This window comes from Heteronotia binoei, chromosome 6, assembly GCF_032191835.1.
Source record: "Heteronotia binoei isolate CCM8104 ecotype False Entrance Well chromosome 6, APGP_CSIRO_Hbin_v1, whole genome shotgun sequence".
In the NCBI taxonomy this organism is placed as follows: Eukaryota; Metazoa; Chordata; class Lepidosauria; order Squamata; family Gekkonidae; genus Heteronotia; species Heteronotia binoei.
Window position 1 is genome coordinate 113,043,555 of NC_083228.1, and position 27,315 is coordinate 113,070,869.

Sequence of the window (27,315 nt, forward strand, 5' to 3'; positions counted from 1 at the left end):
CAGGTTCTTTCCCATCCCATAAATTATGCTATTAAATATAATCTGTGATAGCAACAGGGGAAATAAGTCAGAATGACTGCTGCTGTTCTTCTCATATCGTGGGTGAGGCTAAATAATCAAGGAATCTCTTTAAAAATAGTATGATGGCAACCACTTACCCTGTATAAAAAGCTTGGACTCACCACCCATGTACAAACACCAAAGCTGAGATCAGTTGTTCTGACATGTCTAGATAGAAAAAGGAGAAAGGTTATGACATATGTTAAATACTTTGATGTTAATGATTTCAACTATTTTAATGTTAGTTACTTTAATGTTAGTTACTTTTTGTCTTACACACCCGAGTAATGCCCAGTGCAGAATGTCATACGGATCATCGTCTTGTACGCTGCAATCTCCATCTTCACTTTAAACCCACACCCAGGAGAGGAGGTATCCCTCGGAGGAAGTTTCAGGTTGGCAGTCTCCAGTCAGCCGAAGTTAAAGCTGCCTTCCAGGCAAAACTCCAGTCAAGAATTGAGGACCCCAGTTGCCCCACAGACCCTTCTCCAGAAGCACTCTGGGAACACCTAAAAACTACCGTCCTGCAGATCTCTGAAGAAGTCCTCAGGTTCTCCACAAGGAAGAACAAGGACTGGTTTGATGAGAACAATCAAGAGATCCAAGATTTGCTGGCGAAAAAGAGATCTGCCTACCAAGCACATCTTGCTCAGCCCTCCTGTCCTGGGAAAAAAGCAACCTTTCGCGCTGTATGTAGCAACCTCCAGTGCAAGCTTCGAGACATTCAGAACGAGTGGTGGACCAAGCTTGCTGAGAGAACCCAGCTGTGTGCAGACACTGGTGATTTAAGAGGGTTCTACGAAGCCCTGAAGGCAGTATATGGTCCATCATATCAGACTCAGAGTCCCTTGTGTAGTGCAGACGGCCAAGTGCTCCTCACAGACAAGGCATCCATATTGAACCGGTGGTCGGAGTATTTTCAGGTTCTCTTCAGTGCCAACCACGTAGTTCAAGATTCAGCAATTCACCTCACCCCACTTCAACCAGTGAAAACAGAGTTGGATGAGATCCCCACTCTAGAAGAGACTGTTAAAGCCATCAAGCAACTGAAAAGTGGCAAGGCAGCAGGAGTTGATGGAATTCCACCAGAGATCTGGAAGCATGGGGGCACAGTACTACATAGCTCACTTCACAAAGTACTTGTCACCTGCTGGGAACAAGGCAAATTACCACAGGACTTTCGCGATGCAATCATCATCACCCTATACAAGAACAAAGGGGAAAAGTCAGACTGCTCCAAATACCGGGGGATAACCCTGCTCTCCATCGCAGGCAAAATCCTTGCCAGAATACTCCTGAACAGACTGGTGCCCGCCATTGCAGAAGAACTCCTCCCAGAGAGCCAGTGCGGCTTCAGAGCTAACAGGAGCACCACCGACATGGTATTTGTTCTCAGGCAGCTCCAAGAGAAATGCAGGGAACAGAACAAGGCTGTGTATGTGACTTTTGTCGACCTTACCAAAGCTTTCGATACTGTTAGCAGGAAAGGCCTGTGGCAAATCTTGGAACGTTTAGGATGTCCCCCAAGGTTCCTCAGCATGATCATCCAGCTACACAAAGACCAGCGAGGCCAAGTCAGACACTGCAACGACCTCTCGGAGACCTTCCCAATAGGCACAGGTGTAAAGCAAGGCTGCGTTCTCACGCCAACTCTCTTTACGATCTTCTTTAGCATGATGCTTCAAAGAGCCGCAGTAGATCTAGATCAGGGGTCCTCAAACTTTTTAAATAGGGGGCCAGTTCACTGTCCCTCAGACTGTTGGAGGGCCGGACTGCCGTTACTGTTCAAGGCCGTGGGCCATCAGTTCTCCGTCTTCTGCATCTCTCTCCCTTCCCCACACCACACACCCCGGCCTGGGAACTCACCTCACCTCGGTATCACCTCACACTCTGTCTCCGCCGCCTCAGCCCAGTGCCGGAAGTGTGCATTGCTAACATGAGTTTAGGTCAAACTTCACTTCCAGTCTGATTTTGCCATAACCCGGCGGGCCGCATAAACGTCCTCAGCGGGCCACATCTGGCCCACGGGCCGTAGTTTGAGGACCCCTGATCTAGATGATGACGATGGTGTCTACATCCGCTATCGCACCGATGGCAGCCTGTTCAACCTGAGGCGACTAAAGGCCCACTCCAAGACAATGGAAAAACTCATCCGAGAGCTACTGTTTGCTGATGATGCTGCACTTGTCTCCCACTCGGTATCAGCTCTGCAGCATATGATGTCCTGCTTTGCAGAGGCTGCCAAGCTATTCGGCCTAGAAGTTAGTCTGAAGAAGACAGAAGTTCTCCACCAGCCTGCACCCCAGGAAGATTATCACCCTCCCTGCATCACTGTGGGTGAATCAGTTCTGAAGACAGTCCAGCAGTTCAGCTACCTGGGGTGCATCATCTCCTCAGATGCTAAGATCGACAAGGAGATTGACAACAGGCTGGCAAAGGCAAACCGTGCCTTTGGCCGACTGCACAAAAAAGTGTGGAGCAACAAGCATCTGAAAAAAGGCACAAAGATCAATGTTTACAAAGCGGTTGTGATGACAACCCTCATCTACGGCTCCGAATCGTGGGTTTTATACCGTCATCACCTGCGACTCCTTGAGCGCTTTCATCAGCGCTGCCTTCGCACCATCCTCAACATCCACTGGAGTGACTTTGTGACCAACACTGAAGTTCTCAAGCGGGCGGAGGTTACCAGCATCGAGGCACTGCTGTTGAAGACGCAGCTGCGCTGGGCAGGGCATATTTCTAGGATGGAAAACCACCGCCTTCCCAAGATTGCCCTGTATGGCGAACTCTCCACCGGCCATCGAAATAGAGGGGCACCAAAGAAGAGGTACAAGGACTCCTTGAAGAAATCCCTTGGCACCTGTCGCATCAACCATCACCAGTGGTCTGACCTAGCCTCAGATCGCAAAGCATGGAGGCACACCATCCACCAGGCTGTCTCTTCTTTTGAGAATGCACGCATAGCTGGTCTTGAGGACAAAAGGAGATTGAGGAAGAATCGCACTGCTATAGCACCAACCCTAAATCAGACTTTTCCCTGCAGCCACTGTGGCCGGACCTGCCTGTCCGGCATTGGTCTTGTCAGCCACCAGCGAGCCTGCAGCAGACGTGGACTATTGCACCCTTCTTAAATCTTCGTTCGCGAAGCCAAGCCGAGAGAGAGAGACTTTAATCAATCTGCAAACCTCTTTTAATAGCATGTAGCAGGAGCTCATAATGGCATATACAGGGATATCCTGAATTCAAATACAGCAAAGGGAAACATACGCTTCTGAGCTTTTGTCATGGTGGAGAGGCTGCATTTGATGTGTCTCCCCTGCTTCCCTCATACATATATAGCTAAAGTCCCTTGAGCATTTTGAGGACTTTTGCACCAGTGATCTCTCTCATTATGGAGCCACAGGAGCAGTTCTTTTAATTAAGGCACACCAGTTGACCTGAGTTCTGCCCTTATTAAGTGTGAACACTCTGTTCATTACTAAATCTAGACAACTGGTTCTGTCAGCCTGAAATCTGGCTTAAAGAATCAAACCTGGATTGTTCAGATTTCTAGAAATCAACTATAAAATGACTCACATATAAAAGTGTTTAAAAATTACCTTCATCTTGAAGCTTCACAAGTTTATGACAGGTTTTTTTTTTCCACAGACCCCACATGTACCTGGGCCTTCTTTTCCTGTCCAAATTCAAAATCATTCAAGGGGTTTGTGTCTTAACTGGTTTGTGGAAAGGATTTATGAGGTGGGAGAGTTCCGCATTTAGAACTTTCATTTAAGTAAGGATGAGTTATTTACACAAGCATAGCTGGTGAACTAAGCTTTTTTGACAGTCACACACACACATACCCCACACACAAAAATAGCCACTGCCTGCTCAGCCAAACATAGAAGAGGCAGTCCCAGCTGTCAAAGCAGACCCACTGATCTGAGGAATGAGATCCTGAAAGAGAGAAGCTGCATAATAGAAAAGTTTGTTTGGGGCACGAAGTTATTTTGTTTGAATGGGTTTTTGCATAATGCCATAGCAGAGAAGAAGAAGAACAAGATGCTGGATTTATATCCCGCCCTATACTCTGAATCTCAGAACAGTCACAATCTCCTTTGCCTTCCCTCCCCCCTCCACAACAGACACCCTGTGAGGTAGGTGGAGCTGAGAGAGCTCTTACAGCAGCTGCCCTTTCAAGGACAACCTCTGCCACAGTTATGGCTGACCCAAGGCCATTCCAGCAGGTGCAGGTGGAGGAGTGGAGAATCAAACTCGGTTCTCCCAGATGAGAGTCCGCACACTTAACCATTACACCAAACTGGCTCTCTCTTATGCAGAGTGATTATGCAGATAGCCATGGACTGTGTATGGTGATATCCAGATGTGCAGAGATTTTTTTAAAAAATCCAAAATGCTAGGGAGGTTTGAGAAAGAATGTGATAATGGTGGCAGGCCTCTCCTTCCTCTGCCCCTCTCCTCCTGCCCCTGGTACTGTGATGTCACTGTAGGCAGCAGGATATGAAATTAGAGCTATGTCAGGCCTGAGAGAAATGGCCCATGAAGATGCACCTGAAAGTAGCCTTTCCTCATGGAATTTATAAGAGGTACACCCCCCTCCCTCATTTGTGGAGGGGCTGTGGCTTAGTGGTAGAACATCTGCCTGGCATGCAGAATGTCCCAATCCCAAGTTCAATTGCTAGCTTCTCCGGTTAGGGATCAGCTAGTAAGTGATGTGAAAGACCTTTCACTGCAACTCTGGAGAACTGTAATGGTCTGATTCAGTTTAAGGCATCTTCATGTATATTCATGTGTAGAACAAAGCAGTAGACAAGTGCACCTTTAAGACCAACTTTGTCACATAATATATAACCATCTTCACAGCAACAAGCATAGTGAATGTCCAGTTAGAAATTCTGCAGGTTCATCTTTTGTAAAAAAACAACAATAACCTTGCCAAACCCAAGAGTGGTTGTGCCATGCCTCAGTTCTTTTCCTTTCCATGTACTTATGCAATCAGATCCATGCATCATCTCACAGAGGCAGTCCTTGTGTATGTTTTCCATGCACACTGAGATGCATTATGCAGTCATGTTCAAAATCATACCCTAAAAACTGGCCAGCAGTAATACTGAATATGGATTGATGCATGAATCAGCATACATATGTCAGCATAAATACATAACATAAGAGGCATACTTGGTGGGTCAGATCCTACCAGCTTTTTTGTTGGCGCAAAGGGAGAGATGAAGTCACCTGAATACTGTCCTCATGGCAGCCCTGTCCCAGGGCTCCCAGAACAGCCTGGAGGAGGATCTAAAGGAGCCCCTGTTTCCTCTTGCAACAGTGAAAAATGTGGCAAGATCCAGCTCTGTTAGTAATTTATAGGGTGGCAAAATTCAGTTGATTTTTCCATCTCATAGGCATCTAGCATGAGCAATAGTACATGGGAACAGGGGGACAAGGCATGAACTTATTGCAGTTGTGTAGTTTACAAACTAGTGACTTACCAAAGAGGTCCACTGAAGCACTTAGATGCATGCTATATTTGTTAGCATGACGGAGAATAGCTATGCCTTGTATGGATGAACGAGGCAGAAACGAGTGAGAATTTTTTCTTGGAGGATCACATGTTGTCACTTAGAAAGTGCATACAGTTTGTGGGCTGTTTTATGTCATCCAAGGATGCTGAACTCCAGGGCTGATTGGCAGATTCTGACAGAATAAAAAAATTATATCCGATCCCATTAAGTACAGAGGAGATCTGCACATATGAATAACCACAGCAAAACACATCTTTTTTTCAAGAACAAAAAACAAATGAAAGCCAGCATGTTTGTGCAGAGTTTTCATGGAGAGTTCACAAAACAGATCTGTGAAATGCTGATTTATAAGCCTTGGTGGTTGGTTCACACATGCATATACCACACATGATTTCTTATAGCTTTTGTTACTTTTGCATGAAGCTCTGCCTTATACTGAATCAGATCATTGGCCCATCTAGGTCAGTATTATCTATTTAGACCAGCAGCAGCTCTTTCAAGTCAAGCAGAGGTTTTTCACATCACCCTCTGCCTGATCCTTTTAATTGGAAGGAGAAGAAGAAGAAGAAGAAATTGGATTTATATCCCATCCTCCACTCTGAATCTCAGAGTCTCAGAGCAGCTCACAATCTCCTTTACCTTCCTCCCCCCGCAACAGACAGCCTGTGAGGTGGGTGGGGCTGGAGAGGGCTCTCACAGCAGCTGCCCTTTCAAGGACAACCTCTGCCAGAGCTATGGCTGACCCAAGGCCATTCCAGCAGGTGCAAGTGGAGGAGTGGGGAATCAAACCTGGTTCTCCCAGATAAGAGTCCACACACTTAACCACTACACCAAACTGGCTCTTTCAGTTGAGTATGAGTATCCCTGTGGAGCCTGTGAGGTGGGTGGGGCTGGAGAGGGCTCTCACAGCAGCTGCACTTTCAAGGACAACCTCTGCCAGAGCTATGGCTGACCCAAGGCCATTCCAGCAGGTGCAAGTGGAGGAGTGGGGAATCAAACCTGGTTCTCCCAGATAAGAGTCTGCACACTTAACCACTAACACCAAACTGGCTCTCACTGTTGCTGGGGATTGAACCTGAGACTTTCTGCATGAGCAACATCTCCAATCTCATTCCTCACTTGATGACTTCCAACTTATCATCTGATTTCACCAGACCACATCATGTTATATATGTGAGTTGACCAGCAATGGCGTGTTCATAGATGTGTATCAGTATCGGATGCTAAGTTTCCATTAGGTAACATCTGTGAACATGTGAACTATCTTTCTCTGCCTTCTGTGCTGGCGGGGGGGAGGCGGGGTCTAGGAGAAGGGGGTCTTCACTTCTGCTTTTAAAATCTTTCATATATTGAGAGACTACTTTTACTGTTTACTTCCAATCAGTCATTAAGCCTCAGCATCTGACTCTCAAACACTCAGACCTTTCCTTTCATAGATTATACTTGTCATGACATAATTTTAGGTTTTTACTAATACATAGATCAAGCTGTCTCAAACAAGTAAATTTCTCACATGTAGGATGTAATTTTAGTATGAGGTCAGTCTGTTTGCACAATCAGAATCTGTTGTGCAGCTTGACATTTAAACAGGAGAAAGAACTAATAGAAATAGGAGACAGCAGTTACATATTTGCTAACAGCTATTAAAATGTGCTGAATGTCAAGTGTTCTGAAAACGCTCTCATCAGAGCAAAGAGATGTCGCCTTTTTCTTGGGTCACGGTGCCATTACATAGGCATACAATGTTCTCTATTTTTTTCAAAAAAATAATAATAATTCTTTCTGTCCATGTGTTTGTTAAATCAAGACCCAAAATCTTTCAAAACTGAGTTGTTTAAAGTGGTGTTCTAACATTAAATGCATTTGGGTTATTAAAATGTTTTACACACAAAAAAAAATAATCAATAGTTGCTATGCAACTTGAACGGGATCAGAGGGAAGTATCTTTCAGGATGTTCATTCTTCTGGCTTGCTAATTACCGTGATTTCAGGCATTAGCTAAATGGGACATGTTTTCATCCACTGGCTAGCTTCCGTTGGATGTCAGGACTGTCAAAATTCATTTCAGCTCCCTTTGTCAAAGAATTCTGTTTGCAAACTAGACTGGCTGTTATAAACACTTAGGGCTACTTCCTGACCCAAGGCTCTAGGCAAAAAACTAGCTCCACGCTTCACTAGTTATGGTGAAAGCTATTTTCCCCCCTAAGTTGAGATGATGTCCAGGTAGAAAAAACACTTTGTCCCCAGTGGATAAGAGGAAGCATGTGCAAATTGGCTCTGCACATCTATTCCCCCAGGGCTAAAAAATCCCTCTGCTTAGAAGCTGGAGTCCTGACTGCCCCTTCTGCCCTTCCCCTGAAGAGTTAATCTACAGTCATGAAACACATTCCCCATCTGAGCACATGTTCTTTCCTATCACTATATGATCCCATACTTATTTTCTGCTAAAGAAACTTCTGATACTTACAGGTGCCACATTCTAGAAATATGCACCAACACAGTTGCCAACCCTTTTTGTCTCCTCGGGGAATATGAGGATTTAGAAGCTGAGGAAAGGGACATTTCAACTACAGGGAAAAGAACTTGGAACAGGGCTCCTGTCTAGCATCTGAGAGACAGTGGACCAGCTGCTGATTGTTATATTTTTTTTCCAGCTCAACAGCTTCCATTTCTGCTTCTTCTACCTAGCATTCCAGGGTGACAATCTGATGTCAGTAGACTCACTCCATGCCCACTGAGGTCAGCTGAGTATCCTACACATGATGCAGTCAGAGAAGCCTTTAGCACCAGGATCTGAAATATTTGTTTCCTCCCCCACACACCTCTTGAACATTCAGCCTGATGAAGAGTTCTGAGGAAGGCTTCCACAATACGTTGTGTGATTTTGATTGGTCTTAATGAAAGATATTACATAGATTTTGGTTTTGGAGGAAAAAAAATAATTTGTGCCTATATTTCTAGGGTCTGCCAATATTCCACTTACAGAATCCAGACCGTAACGAGATGCAGATTATAAAACTCAGACTAATTTTGTTGACACTGGCTGATATTGATCAGTGTATGTGTCTGGGGGGAAGATCGGCAAGGAGCAGTCCCTGAAGTGGAGGAACCCGAGCCTGAGCCCACAGGGGAAGCCACCCCCCAGTAGGCCCAGGCAGAGGTCCTGAGCCTCCATAGCAGCTGATGGGGCTGAGTTTGGCCAAGGACTAACAACTTTGGACAATGGTGGTTAGCCTTTTTGACTGCCATAAAAGGGGATGGATATTCCTTTGGGATTTCCCTGGGAGTTGAGTCACTGTGGAGGAGAAGATCAGCACATCGACATCTATACAATGGTAGGGGAGGGCCTTAAAGAAGGTGTCCAGGCAGAGTCTGAGTCTGGATCAGGGAGAGGAGATTCCATGGAGGACATTTCCAAAAGGGAAGCAGTGAAGGAACTATTCCCCTGATGGTACTCCAAGGTCGAGAGTCGGCTATTGTGAGACCCAAGCATTTGACCAAGCAGACCTGGAGGGACTGTAACATGGTAGCTAATCATGGACAAGTGCTCCCCACCCCACACACAGCCTGTAGCCCTCTCCAATGCTCACAGTATGGTCCTGACTTTGGCATCCCAAACTACATTTTGCAAGGCCTGACATAGTTACAGCATAGTTATTTCACGAAATTAACCGGGCTTGGCAAAGCGTGGTCTGTAAAATAAATGGGTTTTAAAAAGAGAGATCAGAATTAGGTGATTAATATTTATATTGGAGAAAGAGTGTTTTCTATCATGTCTATTAACAATACATATTTAAATTCCTTGAGGGCTTGAGAATATACCTTTGGTGAGAAGGCTGCTGTAATGAGATCACAATTTTGTCTGCACTCCATTAGTTTCAATAACTCACCTTTCGAGATAATATCCAAGTAAAACCATTTAAAGCAATTTAGGTGTTTGGAAAATATATTACTACATACTCTTTCCTTCTCTTGAGTGGTGAGCCACTTCAAGAGTAACTCTGCAGACTTCTGGATGATTCAGCACTGGAAATGTAACTACATTTGTAATATTTGTTTTATTTACAAATCTACAAGTAGAATGTAGCAGAAGCGCATAAATATTTCCATGGGGCAAACCTATTAATCCATCATCTGATTTCCAGAGAACTCCTTGTACCCCAAGATGCTTCACCTCCAGTCAACTCATAGTTCCAAATTCTATGCATCTAACTGAGGATTGTGCTATCAATTACACAAATCTGTGACTGGATTCCTTTGTTTTCTTTCAGCCTGAATGAAATCTGTGCGTTTTTGTGTTAGGACCATCAAGTTGCATCTGCCTTATGGGTTTTCAAGGCATACATACCAGGGTGGTTTGCCTTTTACTGCCTCTGTGTAGCAACTGGAATTTCTTGGTGGTCTCCAATCCCAATGCTAACAAGGGTGAACCAGCTTAACTTCTAAGATCTGATGAGATCAGGCTAGCCTGGGCCATCCCAGTCAAGGCAACTGCATCTGTGGGAGCCCTGGTGGATTTAGGGCTGTGAAGCTAGGGAAAAGGAGGTATTATGCCTATCTTTCCCTGCCCCAGTATAGGGGAGAGGATTAAACCCTTCCGTGGTTCCACAACCCCAGTGCAGGCTTTTCCTGCACAGCTGCCTTTCACTTTGAAAGGAAATATCAGGATATCCAGTTACATATCTCGTGGCCTTAAATCTCTCATAGTCCAAGCTCCAAACTCTTTCTGTGCTCCTCCTCTCATGCCAATAGATATGCCATTCTGAAGATGAAGGTCATCATGGCATATGTGGGTTCTCATATCAAATCCCTGAATCCCATCAGGCAACTCTTTAAGGCAGGACCATAGAGTTAGATTGTTCATTGCCCACCTTGATCATCTTTTTAAACAATACAGACACAAGGTATCACAAAGCAGTCATAACAAGTTCTTTGGCAGTAATGACATGGATCTTGAACTACAGGTATGTTCCATTGAACTCAGTGGGACTTCTGAGTAAACTTGTTTCATCCAGCTCCTAGTCTTGACTAACCTAAAAAAAGTCTCATTGTTTTTGCAGCTAAACTATGCAGGATTGTGTACTGGGCATTCCATGGAGAGTTGATATAAATTTGAATAGATACTTACTGACAGTCAGATTATCTTGCCCTCTAGATTGAAGCTGATCGAGAAAAAGAACAAGCCCATTACACGGAAGAGATTCTGAGAATCAAGGAAGACGCTGGAATGGAATTAGACATCGAGAAACAAAAGCATCAGGAACTGATAGCAAAATATCAGAGAGATCAGGATGAGCTACTACACAAAAAGGTTTTAACATCTGAATATAAACTGCTTTGGGATTAAATTGCACTGGAAAAAATATAATTCAGTTAATTTTTTTTCATGTAGGTCATATGAGTCAATCATGTTGTTAAAACATAGTCACAAATGACTGAGCTCCTTTCAGAATTTGATAATGTAGGGCTGACATTAATAAACAATTCTAGAATCCAACTGGTCTTGTTGACCTGGGCAGACGATCTAAGGATGTTTTGGGTACCTTATCTTGTTCAAAATGGATTTGTTTATGCAATCTGTCTTCCTAGGTTGCCATTCCTGAGTTGTTGTCCTGTCTACAAGAACAAAGAATTCCAGGGAGCTTCAGGCACACCCTAAGATGCTTGTTTTGGGTCATTCATGGGTCATGATGTTCTTCTGTGGGATTGAAAATTCCATCAAAAACAATCTTGCTGTTACTTACACTGAGCCAGGCTAGAAGAGAAGCGACTCCAGAAATTCCAGCTCTGCCATGAATTGCCGGCTCTTGTTACATCCACTTTGCTTTTTTTGTTCAGCCCTGAGTTGATTGACCAATCAGAAGCTGAAGTGACTTCAAGTACTGTTGTCCAAGGATAACAAATAACATAAAACAAGTCTTCTTTCATGACATTCTTCCATCCCTGGTAGATTTGGAATAAATTCTGTTTAGCACAGGATAATGTGTTGTGCAAGCAAGCTTAATTTTTTTCAATACAATCCAAGAATACTTTGACTGAGCTTAATTCAAAAATAAAAATGGATCTGGCACCCCCAGTTTAATGTCATATGATTTGTTATGATTTAGTAAAATAGAAAAAAGTATTTTTTACTTAGCAGTAATAAAATATTTTAACTGTCTGCTTTTCAGCATGCATGTAACACTCAATATAGGCTACAGTGGAACTATAAATCACAATTGCTGAATAATCTAAGTCCTTTCTCTTGATTTTCATCTGTTGCAGGGAAATCACATTTTTCCCAGGACCTAAAAGGCAATGGGGACTTTCACACATGCTAAGTAATGCAGTTTCAATCCACTCCAGTGGTCATTTGCAAGTGAATTTTGCCATTTCACACAGTAAAATCCAGTTGTAAAGTGCACTGAATCTGGGTTGAAAGTGTGTTATTTAGTGTGAATGAAAGTGCTAAATATTTTGTTGCTAGGAAAAAAAAAACCCTAAACCCCCTACTGTGTTATTATGTCATCCATGTCTTTATCCGTTTCTTCTCTTAAGGGGTTACTTCACAATAATTGTGTGAGTAAAATTAGGTGGGAAAGAGCAAGTTGCCCAAGATCACCCAGTGAGCTTTATGACAGAGTGGGAATCTGAACCCAAATGCTGACTGTCCAACACCCTCACCACTACGTCTTATCACCCCCACAGCCCTTGTGTCCTTAACAGTACTTTCCATACTTTGGACTGCGGCTATGCAAGCCATTTTGTGGCTTTGTAAAGGGTACTCCTGATGAAGCAAGACTCCTGATCTGTTCTTCCCACTGCAGTAACTCCCAAACCTGTTCCTGAACATGTTTATATTTTTCTTCCTGGTATTCCATTTTACTTTGTTGTCTGCAAAGGCACTTGATGACAATTTTAAATAGTGTTCCTGTGGATGTTTTCTGAAAAATATTTCCTTTGGGCTTTCACCTGGTTCTATCATTCAGGCGCCCTCTTATTTTGTTGCTGATGTTATTTCTTTCCACTTTCAAATTTCTGCCTCTCCTAAAACAAGGCCACCTCACCTTTTCACAGCTTGTAGTTTAAGCATGTTGAGCCATTTTAAATAGGCAATGTCAGTCTCCAGTAGATATTTCAGTGTTGGAAGGGTTTTTTTTTTATTTTCCTTCCTCAAAATGAATATTACTTCTTTCATTTTACGTAATGACTTGCAGAATAGCCTTTGTAATTTTTGGTGCAAGAAATTTGTCAAAGATTTACAGCCTTACATATTGATTTACTGCCTTACATTATGATTTCATTAACATTAAGCAAAATACTCTGAATAATCTCTGAAGGAGCATTCCTCAGATACGTGATAGCCTTATTTCCAAATTAGAATCGGAGGCGCCTCCTTGCAGACAGAGAATTACATCTGGAGCATGTTGTAGTGAGTCTCATCAACCCTTAGAGAAGCTCTCTGTGCTTCTACCCAAGTCCTGGCTGTAAGCAAGCCCAGAGCAGGAACATCTAGAGTGACACTTGGCAGCCTCCTTGCAAGGTGAGCCTGCTCAGTTTCTGCAGTGGGTAGAGTTTAGGGATCCATCCAGTTGCTTCTGAATCAGCTACCAAATTGCCTGCCTCAAGTGGTGCCTGATTATGCTTGAGTTTTGTTTCAGGTAGTTTCAGCTCTGTTTCCAGTTTCTTCTATCCAAACTCTATTTTGCACTGTTTCGTTCCCATGCTGCTGATTATATTTGACTTGCACTATGTAACTTGCCCTGAATCCCGGAGAGAATGGCAGACTATAAACAATGGATACCACACAAGATTGATGGGGCAGACATATCAGTGGGTGGGCTTTAGAAGTCTTAAATTATTTATTTGATGTGTCAGGACACAGTAACAATTTCTTTTCTCAGTGTACTTGTGTCTCCTGGAACCCTTTAAGCATTACCACTCTACACTTTAATGAGGATTATCCAAAACAGTTCTGTCCTCCCCTACCCCCCAAATTTGAGAGGCATGAGGCCCATTTCCTATTCTGCCATTTCAAGTTCTGCTATGACCTTGGGCAGTTTGGTCGCTCTCTTCCTACCGCCATGCTTTATTTCTGTAAAGCAGCTTTTCATATCATTCATTTTCGACAAGCACAAAGCACCACTAGAATCTTGCAAGATTCAAGTCCAGCAGCACCTTAAGGACCAACAAGATTTTGGAAGTATAAGCTTTCGAGAGTCAAAGCTCCCTCTGTCAGATCCATTGGAGAGCTTGGACTCTCAAAAGCTTATCTCTGGGAAATCTTGTTGGTCTTTGAGGTGCTCTTAGATTCAAACCCAGCTCTTCTACTGCAGACCATCATGGCTACCCTCCTGAAACTTCCTCTTGCAAAAATCCCTTAAGGCAATATTTCAAATCCGTTTAATGGAGAAATGTCTTGCAAACAAATGAATGCCAGATTTGTTTTTCCAGGTGCTGTTACAGAGTGCTGTTAATAACCTGGAAATGGAAATGGGCACCCTTGGGAAGCAGCTCCATGAAGCCCAGACCAAACTCTCAGAGAAAAACAACAAGGCAGGAGAGCGGCAAAGCCTTGAAAAGCGGCTGGCAGACCTTGAGATCCAGCTGTCAGAAGAACAGAGTACCCATCATGCAGTCACAGAAGACATGGCGGAAGAAATAAAAAAGAAGTCCTATGACCTGGAGAAACTGACCCAGGAGCAAACTCAGTTGATCCAGAAATTGAATGAAGTTCAAGAAGAGGTGAGGGTTCAACTAGGAGTTTACCATGATATGCTTAAGACCGGTTTCGTATAGCTGAATGCCTCATCACTTAATCTAATTGTTCAGCACTGGAAACACATTATGAAAGTATCCCCCTGGCTGCAGTAGCATTTGAAGTGATGCCAGGAGACCTGAAAAAACATAACGGAAAAGGAAATTCATCCCTTAGCAGCGTTTAAGCTGTGCTGATTGGTTAACAATGTCTGATGTTGCATGTCTGAATTCATCTTTGAGGCAGGGCCTGATGGTATTTGTCTAGTTTGTAGTATGCAACCAGGAGTATGCAGACTGAACCAGGGAAAGGTGGATAATCTTAAAGAATCTTAATAGCCCCTAGAAATAGGATCAGAGGTGCAAGAGAATAAGTGGCAGCATCACTTCCCAAAGAGGGCAGCTTGTGCCCCCAGTGGCTGCATCCACGTGATGATGTGTACACTCATTGTTGCTGCAAATGCACAGGCATTCACAGGTGCAACAGAACATCCACTTGGGGGTATTCTCCATGCTTTCCCCAGTATCCCCTTGTACTCCCCCATTCCCCTCCCAATCCATTCCAATCCAATAACCTTTAATGGCATAACAAAAGCTTACAGAAATTTGCCAATATGTCAAAATAAAACAATATAGTTACACTGAATTGTAATGCCAATTGATAATTAATAATAATAGGGATAAAAAGGACAATAATCTTAATCTTGAGTGTCACAGACAACTACCAACCATGAACTTTGCACTAGCTTTAAAAAATCAATAGTGGCTATAGTTCTGACACCATAGAGGGAAAAAAAAACCCTTAAAATTGCCAGCCAAAGGGGGATTCCAGGTGTGTGTGGGATTGTGGGCATGAGGGGATGCCAAGAAAAAAATGGTGTAAACATGGGCAGGGTGAGCAGATCCTACCTAGGCTACGATCTTTCAAAGATTGTATCAGTGCAAGTTTAGAAAAGATTGCAATGAAGCAGGGGGAAATCTAGAACTGATTGTGTGACAATGTCATGTGAATGCATCAAAGACACCAACACTCCAATTTGGGAGGGAAGGCAGAGCAAGATGTCCATGGATCAGCCACTAAGGGCATTCTTGTTATTATTAGACATTAATGTAATAGGCTGTTTCCTTTCTGCACAGAAACCTTAGCAGATGCTGTGTGGTGGTGGTTGTTTTTCCTGTAACAAAAAAGCCTAAAGGGCATGACTCCTTTTGAAGTCTCTAGGGAGGTAGATATGTGAGAGCCACCCCTTTCCCCCCACATGGGTATTAATTTTCTCAAGTTCAGTCAGCCTGTGATGATGGCCTTGAATCTTACTTAATGCAGTTTATAGGCCCTAACAATAAAATAAATGGTTGAAAATAGAATGTAATCCAAAGGTTCAGACCAACATCACAAGCCCATTATCAGAAGAAGACAATCCAGACCAGACATCTAAATTAATCTTCTTCGTGGTCTCTGTGCAGTCCCACACATGGGTCTTGCCGCAGGCAACGGATCCATACCTCAGAGTCTCTAATAGCTCACCTAGAGCGCTTTTTGGCGCGCTTCCCCCTTGCTCTGGGGAGCAGGCATCGACTGCGCATGCCTGGAACTAGGGGGAGGCGCCCTTCCCACTCAGTTTCTTCATTTCCGCCGCCCGGACAACACCTACCTTGTTGCGCTCCTCTCTTTGGCTCGTCTCCCTCCTGTTGGTATCGTATTTCTTCGTCTTATTTTTTTCACTTTTTCTTCCTTCGTCCATAGAAAATAATAAAAAAAGAGGCCCTACTCTGCGCTTTCTGTCCCTTTCCTTCCCCCCCCCCTTCCTCCCTCCCCCGTCCAGAGCGTATGGAAGGGAAAATTACCTTTAAGAAGTGTTGGAGGTGCGGATCTAAAATCCCCACTTCAGACGGACACTCCTATTGCCTTTTTTGCCTGGGCGAATCGCATAGGGTGGATACTTGCCCTCACTGCGCCGGTTTCGGGAAACAGGCGCGAAAAAACCGAGTGCCTAGACTTAAAAGTTTTCTACTCGAAAAATCTCTAAACGCTAGAAAGCCCTCCACCAGGCGTTCTTACCAATGCAAATGGAAGCGTTTCTGTTCCTTCGCATCATCCCAGCATCTCCACCCAGAGTCTGTACCTCTGAACTTGATCCTTCAATATCTACTTTCCCTACAGGGGTCAGGTCTCTGCTACTCCTCGTTAAAAGTTCACCTTTTGGCCATCTCTGCCTTCCATGATCCTGTTGATGGCCAGACTGTTTTTTCACATAGGTTGTCCAAATCTTTTTTAAGGGGCATGTTGCACCTTCATCCTCCTATCAGACCGTTTGTACCAGTTTGGAGTTTGTTGTTAGTGCTTTCACATCCTTTGAAGCCCCCGTTTGAACCCCTGGCCACAGTGCATCTCAATCTGCTGTCCTGGAAGACCGCTCTATTAGTTGCCCTTACCTCCGGCAAGCGTGCCAGTGACCTGTGTGCTTTCCGCTATGATGCTCCTTACAGTTTTTCATAAGGACAAGGTGGTCCTAAGACCAGACCCTTCCTTCCTTCCAAAAGTTGCGTCACACTTTCATTTGTCAACATCCACTTCGTTGCCAACGTTCTTTTCTGATCCAAAGGACCCTGGGCAAAGAGCTCTACATGCCCTCGACGTCAGAAGAGCTTTGTCCTTTTACCTCTCTCGTACACAACCGTTCCATAAGGACCCTAACCTGTTTGTGGCCTACGGCAATCCCCACAGAGGGCACAAAATTTCTACCCAGAGACTATCTAAGTGGGTATCTAGTGCCATCAAGTTGTGTTACGAGTTGGCTAAGCAACCCTTACCCAAAGGCCTTAAGGCTCACTCAACCAGAGCGGTCTCGACGTCTTCGGCCTTCCTGCAGGGCGCCTCTCTAGAGGACATCTGTGCTGCGGCATCTTGGTCCTCACCATCCACGTTTGTCTCCCATTATGCTTTGGACGTTCGTGCGAGACAAGACGCCTCCTTCGGTCAAGCGGTCCTCAGGTCCATTTTCCATTGAAGTGACTGGTGAGTGCATCCGCTTTTATCTACCATCTGTAGGATGTGACTAACACTTTCTTTTTCTTACCAGCACCCACCTCCGTGACCATTTAGCTGGCTAGTCACCCATGTGTGGGACTGCACAGAGACCATGAAGAAGATAAACAGGTTGCTTACCTGTAACTGATGATCTTCGAGTGGTCATCTGTGCAGTCACACACGTCCACCCAGCCTTCCCCGCTGCTGGCTTCCTCTGCCTAAATATTTACCTCTGTAGAGTGTCAGTGGCGGCTGAAAGAAACTGAGTGGGAAGGGCGCCTCCCCCTAGTTCCAGGCATGCGCAGTCGATGCCTGCTCCCCAGAGCAAGGGGGAAGCGTGCCAAAAAGCGCTCTAGGCGAGCTATTAGAGACTCCGAGGTATGGATCCGTTGCCTGCGGCAAGACCCATGTGTGTGACTGCACAGATGACCACTCGAAGATCATCAGTTACAGGTAAGCAACCTGTTTTTCTTCTGACAACTGACTATGTTATCATGATACGAAATCATTCCATGTGTTGACAGAAGGACTTGCGATTTGGGTAACCTCCGCCTCAGTTTCTTGCAAAATATTGTGGATTTCTTTTTCGTTATGAGAGTTTGCATATGACATCCATGAAAATTACTACTGCTGTCATCATCAATTTCTATTTATGAATCATTTACAAATTTTCCAAATGCAGTGCAAGTACTAAAGCAAGCAAAAGAACCCAGCTGTGGACAGACCTGACATAAAAGGGGAAAGGGCAGACAATGGAAAAGGCACAAATTAAACAGTAAGCTATGAACTGAATAGAAAGGCCATTAGTCAAGAAACTTTATATAAATAAAGGGGACAGAGTTCAGGAAGCAAATGGAAAAGAAAAATGAATGTTTTAAGGTTTGTGAGCGGATGGGGAGAGGAATGGAGAGAAATGAATATTCTAGGGATCTAAGAATAAGGAGCAGGTTTCTGTCCTTTTGCATGGGAAATTTGATGAAAAAATGAGCACTTTCACTTACAGTGCAATCCTAAGGGCACTTTCATGGGAGCAAGCCCCATCGAATATACCTTAGTAGAATTCAGAGTAGACCTGCTTAGGATTGCTCTGTAAATGTCTGAATTCCAAACATTAACCTTTTGTCTTCAGGTTGATGAAACTAGCACCAAAAGCATTCCTCTCCAGTCTGGTTCTGTGATCACCAGGCTACCTTCCATTGTGTTCAGGATGAGCCTGGAGATCTCCCGATTTTACAACTGATCTCTAGCTGGCAAAAATCAGCTCCCTTGGAGAAAATGGCTGCTTTGAAGGGTGGACTCTATGGCAGGGGTGGCTAACAGTAGCTCTCCAGATGTTTTTTGCCTACAACTCCCATCAGTCCCAGCCAGCATGGCCAATGGCTGGGGCTGATGGGAGTTGTAGGCAAAAAACATCTGGAGAGCTACCGTTGGTCACCCCTGCTCTATGGCATTGTAACCTGCTGAAGTCCCACCCCGCCCTCTCCCGGATCCACCCCCAAAGTCTCCAGGTATTTTCCAACACAGACCTGGCAACCCTAATGGTGTTTTTTGGCACTGCCTCCATGATAGGAGAATGCTTGGTTCTGAAATTCCTAATTTATTTATTTTATTTTTTATTTTATCAGATTTATATCCCACCCTCCCCTAACAGGCTCATATGCGGGGAGTGGCCTTACAACATTCTATAAATGTATCATGCCTTTAGTGCAGCCATTTAGTGATTGCCTTGCCCATGGCAGCCATTTTGTTGTCACACCCACGACCTGTACATTCCAAAAGTGCCCACAGGTTCAGCAGAGTTGGGGACCACTGGCCGAAGGACTGCATTGCTTTAAATCAGACCATCTCTTTTATGCCTTTTGGATGCCATCTGAGGGCATCATGACTGATCAAAAAACAGGTCTGTATTACTAACAGAAGTTTTTAGGGTATTATAAAATTTGGCAACTAAAATAGATATTTTTGTCCCTTGGAATGCTGTCTGCCCTACCTGCCAGAGATCTGAAAACTGGAAATTACATTCAACTGGAGAAAGTTCTGTTTTCTGTCTAACTCAAAACTTCCTTGATTATCTTTTGTTTTCTATCATTGGAGGTTAGGCAGTATTGGGCTGTGAATAATTCTGTCAACCTTTCAATCTGCTATTACCTCCTGTGCTTTTGGGAAGAAAGAAATTGTGTGTGTCTGTGTGTGGGAAATTGATTGAACTGGAGTGATTTCATTTCTTGTATAATTAAGTCTACTTTCAAATTCAGCACTAATCAGATTTAAAATTACTGAGCTCATAATTTAGATCCTTCACTAGATCCTTAGCTGTGTGTCTGTGTTCTTAATTCTTCCTCATAAAATGCAGACACACCTAATATTTTCCCAAGTCTTTGTGTCCGGTGATTACTGCTGTCCTCCGAGTATTTCTTTTCCATTATTTACATGTTTAACCTGTTCCATTTCAAGTACACTGGTGTGTGTGGGGGTAGCCATCTCTAACTTGCTGAAATGATGTTGTACTTGAAAGCATGTATGTTATCAGTGAATCACCTAGCATTCAAACTGTTAAATGGAATTGCTGGGGTAAGCCTGAAGCTTCCATGCCTTGCAGTGGAGCGTCCACAAGAGAATTTCTCACTGGGTGTGTATATTTACTGTTAAAAGGCATATGATGTCCTTCTGTCTCAGTGGGGCACTCAGAGTGACTTATGGTACATAAAAACCAAACAGTGATATGAAAACCAATAAAAAGTAGTTACCAGAAAGCAGGAGTAAAATCAAAATTAGAAAGCCTGGGTGGGAACTGGCACAGGAGAAAAAGAAGTGCTGGAGCTAATTAGCACAAGTCATTTGCATAGCTGTCAGTATTTGGGCTGTATTGCATAACTGCATAATTATGCAATATTGTATTGCCCAACTGCATAATTGTCGTAGTAAAATTGTCATAATTGTCATAGTAAAATTGTCATAATGTTCATAGTAAAACCTTACTTCCATCATACTTTTAAAATTACTTTCTCCTATGTGGCCACAGTGGCACGATGAAGATTTCCATCTGTCTGCCTTATATGTTTTGGATATTTTCCCATTTTTTGAGGGGAAATATATTAGAAAGTTTGTCAAACCTTAGAGTTCAGCAAAATTCTCACAGGGGGTTTGAACAATGGAGCTCAGAAGCATTTTTTTTTGGGGGGGGGGGGAGAAAGAAACAGCACCATAAAATGTAGAGGTTCCGGAGCTCCGCTCCTGTGAGCTCCTGCCCAAAATGAGGCCTGCCTAAAAGGTAAAAGAGGGGGAACCAGGTTAAGAGGGAGTTCCACAGGAGGAGACAGAAAAGGCCCTGTGTTTGGTGGACCCCTGCCTAAGCTGTGAGTACCTGGAGGAGAAAGGTTGTTGTGTGTCCACCCCCAGTGGGCCTTGCCCACCAGCACGCCACTGGCTGACTCAGGAAAGAATTTAAAAAAAAATCACCATCACTTATGGGGTGACATCACTTTCAGGGAACACCTGGACGTGGCACCAGTCCTCTCCAGGAATTGTCAATTCCTTTATGCTTTGCCCCATGGCAATTTCTAGAAAGGACTGATGTCACATCTGGGCTTTCCCCAGAAACGACAAGCTGTCGCTGACAGGCACCCCACCCAGTCTCTCGCTGGTTAACAGTCCAGGCCTCCCAACCCTATGGGGAAGGACCTTTAATGATCTCAACTGTTGAACAGGTTCTGAGAGTCATACCATACGACTCTAAAAGTTGAATACTGCTCCATTATGAAATTACTAATTAATTAACTAATTGCCATACTAGGTATTCAAGCTGTATGCAAGGAATTAATTAATACTAGCATGAAATATCTGGTAATTGCGGTGGGAGCTTGGAACATTAACTTCTTCAGAGCTCTTGCCAAGATTGCTTGTTATTGACCTCTCCTGGCCTTGGGGCAGAAGGCAGCCTAGTGGTTTACTATAGAGAAGGTTATCTAAAAAGTGCTAGATGACATTTAGAAAGCCGCTGGCAGAAAATTCATATTGAATCTGACAGAGCAAGCTGAAGCAGTGGTGATAGCAGCAAAGAAACATTATTTTTCTGTGACCATTGCATCAGCTAGCTCACAACCATCCTGATCATTTAAGGTATCTTCTTGTCATGTATTGACTTCTAAATCTGAACCTTTATTGTCTCAGAAGCAGACAGGTAGCAGTGACACTTCACTACATTTTTGCTGATAAAATAAAACAAATACACGCTGAACTGGATACTATCTGTAATATAGGCCAAACAGAAGACATGCATAATACGTTATGACCATTTTGATCCAGTTACCTTGATGGACACAGACAGGATCCTGAGACCTATGAAGGCCACCCCTAGTGCATTGGATCCTTGCTGATAAAATCATGTAACAGCCACATTAATGAGACCTTGATGTCCATCATGAATCATTCACGGCACCTTCACCCAGCCACTCAGAAAGGATGACATGGCCAATTATTACCCAGCCTTTAATTTGCTCTGCCTTAGAAAACTGAGAACAATAGTGAAGCAGCTCCAGATCTGTTTGCAGCCTTTGATCATGCCATCTTGTTGAGCCATTTGGAAGCTGAATTAGGTATTTGGATGGAGATGTGCCTTGGACTGGTTTAAATTGTTCTTCACAGACCATACTCCAAAGGTTGCCATTGGAAACTTAGCTACCTTCAGTGTGGTAGCTGTTTGGGGGGTTCCACAGGGTCAAGTATCTCCCATGGTGTTCAGAGTGTTTAGGAGACCTAAGCTATAGCTTTGGCAATGGATTTCAATATGGTGATGATGACATCAAGCTCCTATATCTCTCTGTCCAAATCTCCTGGTGATTGGGGTAGAAAAACAGTGAAGACAGTATGAGTAGAAATTGGCTTGGATCCTGCCTAGATTTACACAGGTATGAGGGAGGGGTGATTTTTGCCAATTCCTCCTGACTGCAGCAGCCCAAAACTCACCCTATAATGCTCCTGGAGGATGGGGGATCCCGAGAAATAGCTTGTGGGGGAAATAGAGATCTCCCAAAGGAAGAAAATAATCTCCCCTCCTTGCAGTTGCAGAAATCTAGGTTATTGCAGGGGGAGCATGAAACATTAACTTCTTCAGAACCTCTCTCTCTCTCTCTCTCTCTCTCCCACACACACACACCCCTACAAATACATGACAAGCTCATGGAATTCATTGCCACAAGCTGTGGTGAAAGCCACTAGCTTAACTAATTTGTCAGACTGTCAAATATGAGATCCTTATTAATTTAAGATATATTTTATTTGTTTTTAGATTGTTATGGATCAGCTTTTGCCTGGATCTGACAAACTGCACTACTCAAGTGTATGCTGAGGGAGGGGGGGGTCATGAACAGCAGCCTCCCCACTCTTCCCCTGCAACCTGATTGCTGAAAAGGAAGCCTCTTCTGGAACTCAGAGAAGTCTCAGAAGTTTTTTTTTTAAGCTGTTTATGGTGTGGCCATTCAAAGCAAAGGATTTAAAAGGTCCTCTCACAGGACCTCTAAAACAGCTCTTTTGATGTCAGCTGGGTTTTTCCCCCATCATGCCTAATATAACAAAATGCAGTAGCCAAAACATTAATAAAGTAGAAATGGTTTGTCTGCAGCGTGCTGGGAGGATTCCAGCACATCACAGGCCAGCCTGTGCCCCCTGTTTCCTGAACACTGAAAAGCAAAGAAACCACCCAAACATTTAATGTGCTTCCTTTTATTTCTAATTTTTGACAGTGTCTGATGAAATATGCCTTTCTGTCTGCTTGCAGAATGCTCTTCTCCAAGACACAGTGCGCAGGGAGTGTGAGGAACGCTTTGAGCTCACTGAAGCTTTGACCCAGGCCAGAGAACAAGTAATGGAGCTCAAGAAACTCAGTGGAAATTTCCCATTGCCACAGTGTTCTCTCAGTCAGGGCAACCTCACCTCCTCTGCTGGCTCGGTCAATGGTCACAGTCAGAAAAGCTCAGACCGTGGGAGAGGAAGAACGCCCCCAGGGCTCTGTGGCATTTCAAGAGCCACCAAAGTGCCATCCTGCAGTTGGTACAAGAGCAGCAACGTGAGTGCACCTGGCCTTCCTGCACTGCAGCCATCAAGAAGAAGAGTGTCTTCTCTAGATGAATCCAGGAGGAGGATCGCAGCAACTATAACAAGGCAGCTGAGTCAGCAATGATGCTTCAGGAACTCCACTCTGGTCAGCCAGAGGAGGGAGAAAAAAACCTGGAGCAGGTCTTTGGACGGGCCTTATCAGGCAACTATTACCAGGGAAACGTGGGGGTTTCTTTCCGGCAATTAGCACACTTCTAGGACAGAACATTTTTTTAATACAGATAACATCAAATTAAGCCAAAGGTCATGTAAAAGAAAATAGCTCAGATGTTTGTATTTTACAGTGCAATCATGAATCAGCATTTTGGTCAGCAGTGTTGGTGTCTTAAGTCTTGTTCTCTGGCGGAAGCAGACTTGACCCTGTATAGGCTCTTCCCATGGTTTTTCTTTACTTTTTTTAAAAAGGCTAATTTGGCAGCTTCAGGCAGCTGCTCTGAAGACCAGGAAAAAGTCCATGGAGAAAGATACTGTTTAACCCGTTTCTCCCAGACATCTTCTACAGTGTAGAACACCATCCCCAAAAAGTTGAAATGGGCTTTGGTGGAAAAATACACTCAGACCTGGATCCAGTCACTGGTCAACCTGTGTCTGGACTGTACCAGTTCAAACTCTAAAATGGGAGCTCAGAGGACTGAACATTCTTCAGTGCCAAAAAAAGGGAGGGAGAATCCTCTCACGGAAAATTAACTTGTCAGGAAGAAGGGATACTTCCTTCTGCCATTTGGTTTTCCTTGAAGGGGAATTTCTTATATGGAGAAGCAATCAATCATACTTAGCCTCACCTACCATCTGATGTGGCCTAGACACAGGTTTACCAGCTCAGTGAGAACTTGCCGGGGGGGGGGGGGTTGTAGCAGGAACTCCTTTGCATATTAGGCCACACACCCCTGATGAAGCCAATCCTCCAAGAGCTTACAGTTGGCCCTATAGTAAGAGCTCTGTAAGCTGTTGGAGGATTGGCTACATCAGGGGGTGTGGCCTAATATGTAAAGGAGTTCCTGCTACAAAAAAAAGCCCTGGACTAAATGTATTGTTTTTTGTGGGCTGTGTGTGTAAAATACAGCACATAAATTAAGGCACTTCACACACAGTAGCAGTTTCATCCCACTTTTTTCAGTGGTAGTTAAAATATAAATAAAAATATGTGGACTTATTTTCAGAACCTGTGGGTTTCTCTTTTTGTATAGGTTAACTGTTTTCATAAATATATAAATCATTACAAATTTTATTTTGTTGTTCTGCTGTCTGATCCCAGTTTATCACATGGAAGAAAACAGTAGAGTGTTTCCCCAAGAAATTAGAAAGCTGCTTAACAGGACAGAGAAAACAAACTACCACCCATTTTTATAAGCCCCAGACTGTGTGGAAGCTGAACCATTTGACAAAAGAGTGATAAAACAACAGTTCTCTGCAGTTTTATAGAAGTCTGTGTTGATTAATATGTGCCAGTTTCTCCTTTCCCTGTGGATCAGTTCAGGCATCATATGAAAGTCCACTGAAAATGGTTTCCTTATGGCATAGTTCACCTTGGGCTATATAACACTGGGCGTTTTCGCACTGACCTTAATCGGCAGCGACGTCCCTCTTCACCGCGCAGGATCTGCGCGGATTTCGCACCAATTGCTGCGGAGCACCCGGAAGAGCCACAAAGTCCCGCGGCTTTTGCGGCACAAATGGAAACTGGTTTTTGGCGGTTTCCATTTGCGCCGCAAAAGCCGCTGGACTTTGCGGCTCTTCCGGGTGCTCCGCAGCAATTGGTGCGAAATCCGCGCAGATCCTGCGCGGTGAAGAGGGACGTCGCTGCCGATTAAGGTCAGTGCGAAAACGGCCACTTTAAACCTACTACAGATGGAGAATATCCTCTGCTATGCTGCACACAGGATGATCTGTTAGAAACTTCAGTGCTTGTGGTCAGTGGACTTGGGACAGCCTCCATGCAAAAGGAAAAATCCTTAGACTTGAATGCGTCATCTTCCCCCTGCCCCCCCCCACCAGTATTATAATTACATATATTTTCTCCCTATTGTACTCAGGAATTTTAGCCATAAGAAATTCACACTTCCTAGATTAAGTGGATCTGCACTTGTGGGTTGAAATCAGCTTCCTTTGGGAGATGACCCTGGCTGCAGAACCCCACCTGCCGCCTACTGTTGCTGGAGTGGTATTTTGAGAAGGGATTGGGAAATTGCGACTGCCGCTCATCCATGGGAATATAAGCTCTGTTGTTACAGGCACTCATCTCTCTTGTGCTCTTTTGCCTTTGAGTTGGAGGTACATAGATAGAAGAAGCATAGGGAGGGACGGTGGCTCAGTGGTAGAGCTTCTGCTTGGTAAGCATAAGGTCCCTGGTTCAATCCCCAGCATCTCCAACTCAAATGGGTCCAGGCAAGTAGGCGTGAAAAACCTCAGCTTGAGACCCTGGAGAGCCGCTGCCAGTCTGAGCAGACAATACTGACTTTGATGGACCCAGGAGGGTCTGATTCAGTATAAGGCAGCTTCATATGTTCATGTTCAAGCAACCTTACTGCGCGGCTGCTGATTCATCCAGCTGATGATTCTGATTACTAATGGCTTTCCAAGGCATATCAGGTGGACAAAAGGTAATTTCCAGCATCTGCTACCTGACATCCATCAACTGGCAATGTTGAGTATGAGATGTAAGGTCTTCTGTGTGCATATCATGCACTCTACTACTCAGTGTTGTCATCTGGATGCAGCTACAGGGTGGCAATTTCCCATTGTGCATTTGTTGCCGTTGCAAATGCAGAAGCAATCACAACAGCAACAGAGCATCCACCTTGAGAGTATTTGTGTGATTTTCTTGTATTCTCTCATGCTTACCACCCCCTCTCCCCTCTTGCTGGAATTTTGCCAGGTTTTTGAAAGTTGGTAGTAACTATGTTGCTATAGTGTTGTGATGCATGCAACTACCAATTTAAAAAACTTGGAAAACCTGCTGCTGTTGTGGGAGGGGAGAACGTGGCTGCGAGGAGATATCACAGGAAAGGGATGCCAGTGTGAGTGCGGAAGTTAAAAATCAGCCCAGTCTGTAAGCAAACCTCTTTTGACTACATTGTTTCCAGAAGAATAGTTCCAAAGGTCTGGGAGAGATGGCAGCAAAGCAAGGAGAAACCCAGAACGGACAATCACACAGTGATTTTGTTAAGACCTTCCCCATCCCAAATGCTCCAGTTTGGGATATAAAGCCAACACATTATGGAAGAGTCTCTGCTGACAGAAGGGAGGTAGCATTTGTTTCATAGCAGAACAACACATCAAAAGAAAGATACCGTAGCTTTATTCAGGAATGTGTTCCCTAGCAAAGGCATATTATAAAAGCCAGGAAGCCCTTTCTGCACAGTGTAGTTATCTTTAAAGTGCTCTGCTTGATGGCTTGGCAAAGTGTCATTAATAAGTGCTGCTCTTAAGAAGAAAAGTTCGAAGACCTAGCTGGTGGCTCTGAGATAAAAATTTGTGCCACTGGGGTTTAAAAGTGGAATTCGCTGATCTGCTGACCTTCTTTAGCTTCCAAGTCGGGAAGACTCTTCTGTAGTATGTTTCCCTTGTAGTCAAGTGCTACTGATGGGATATCTTTTTAAATCATACACAAACCATACCCTCTTGACTTTCTGAGTCATGAGTCAGTTATCACACAAAGTTAAGAAATGGCAACAGAGGTTCTCTACCGATAGGACAAACTTGGTTCCTGTGAGCTCACAGTGGAACAAATCAGGAATGGTTCCATTTAATTTCATTGCACTGCTGGAATGAAGCCAAGCTGGAACGAAGGGCTAACGTATTATGTGAGGGGTAGAAGTACAATTGGCAATGTTGATTCAGAAATGATTA

General features: G+C 44.0%; 1 protein-coding gene across 1 annotated transcript in view; it reads left to right on the forward strand.

Moving 5' to 3' along the window:
• LEKR1 (leucine, glutamate and lysine rich 1) overlaps nt 1–24,017 on the forward strand; it is a 104,826-nt gene extending 80,809 nt beyond the window's left edge. The window contains exons 11-13 of the mRNA XM_060242378.1: nt 10,744–10,899; nt 14,022–14,312; nt 23,129–24,017. Coding sequence (XP_060098361.1) covers nt 10,744–10,899; nt 14,022–14,312; nt 23,129–23,530 — 849 coding nt within the window. The 3' untranslated portion in view covers nt 23,531–24,017. The remainder of the gene's footprint in view (nt 1–10,743; nt 10,900–14,021; nt 14,313–23,128) is intronic.
• The last annotated feature ends 3,298 nt before the right edge of the window (nt 24,018–27,315 follow it).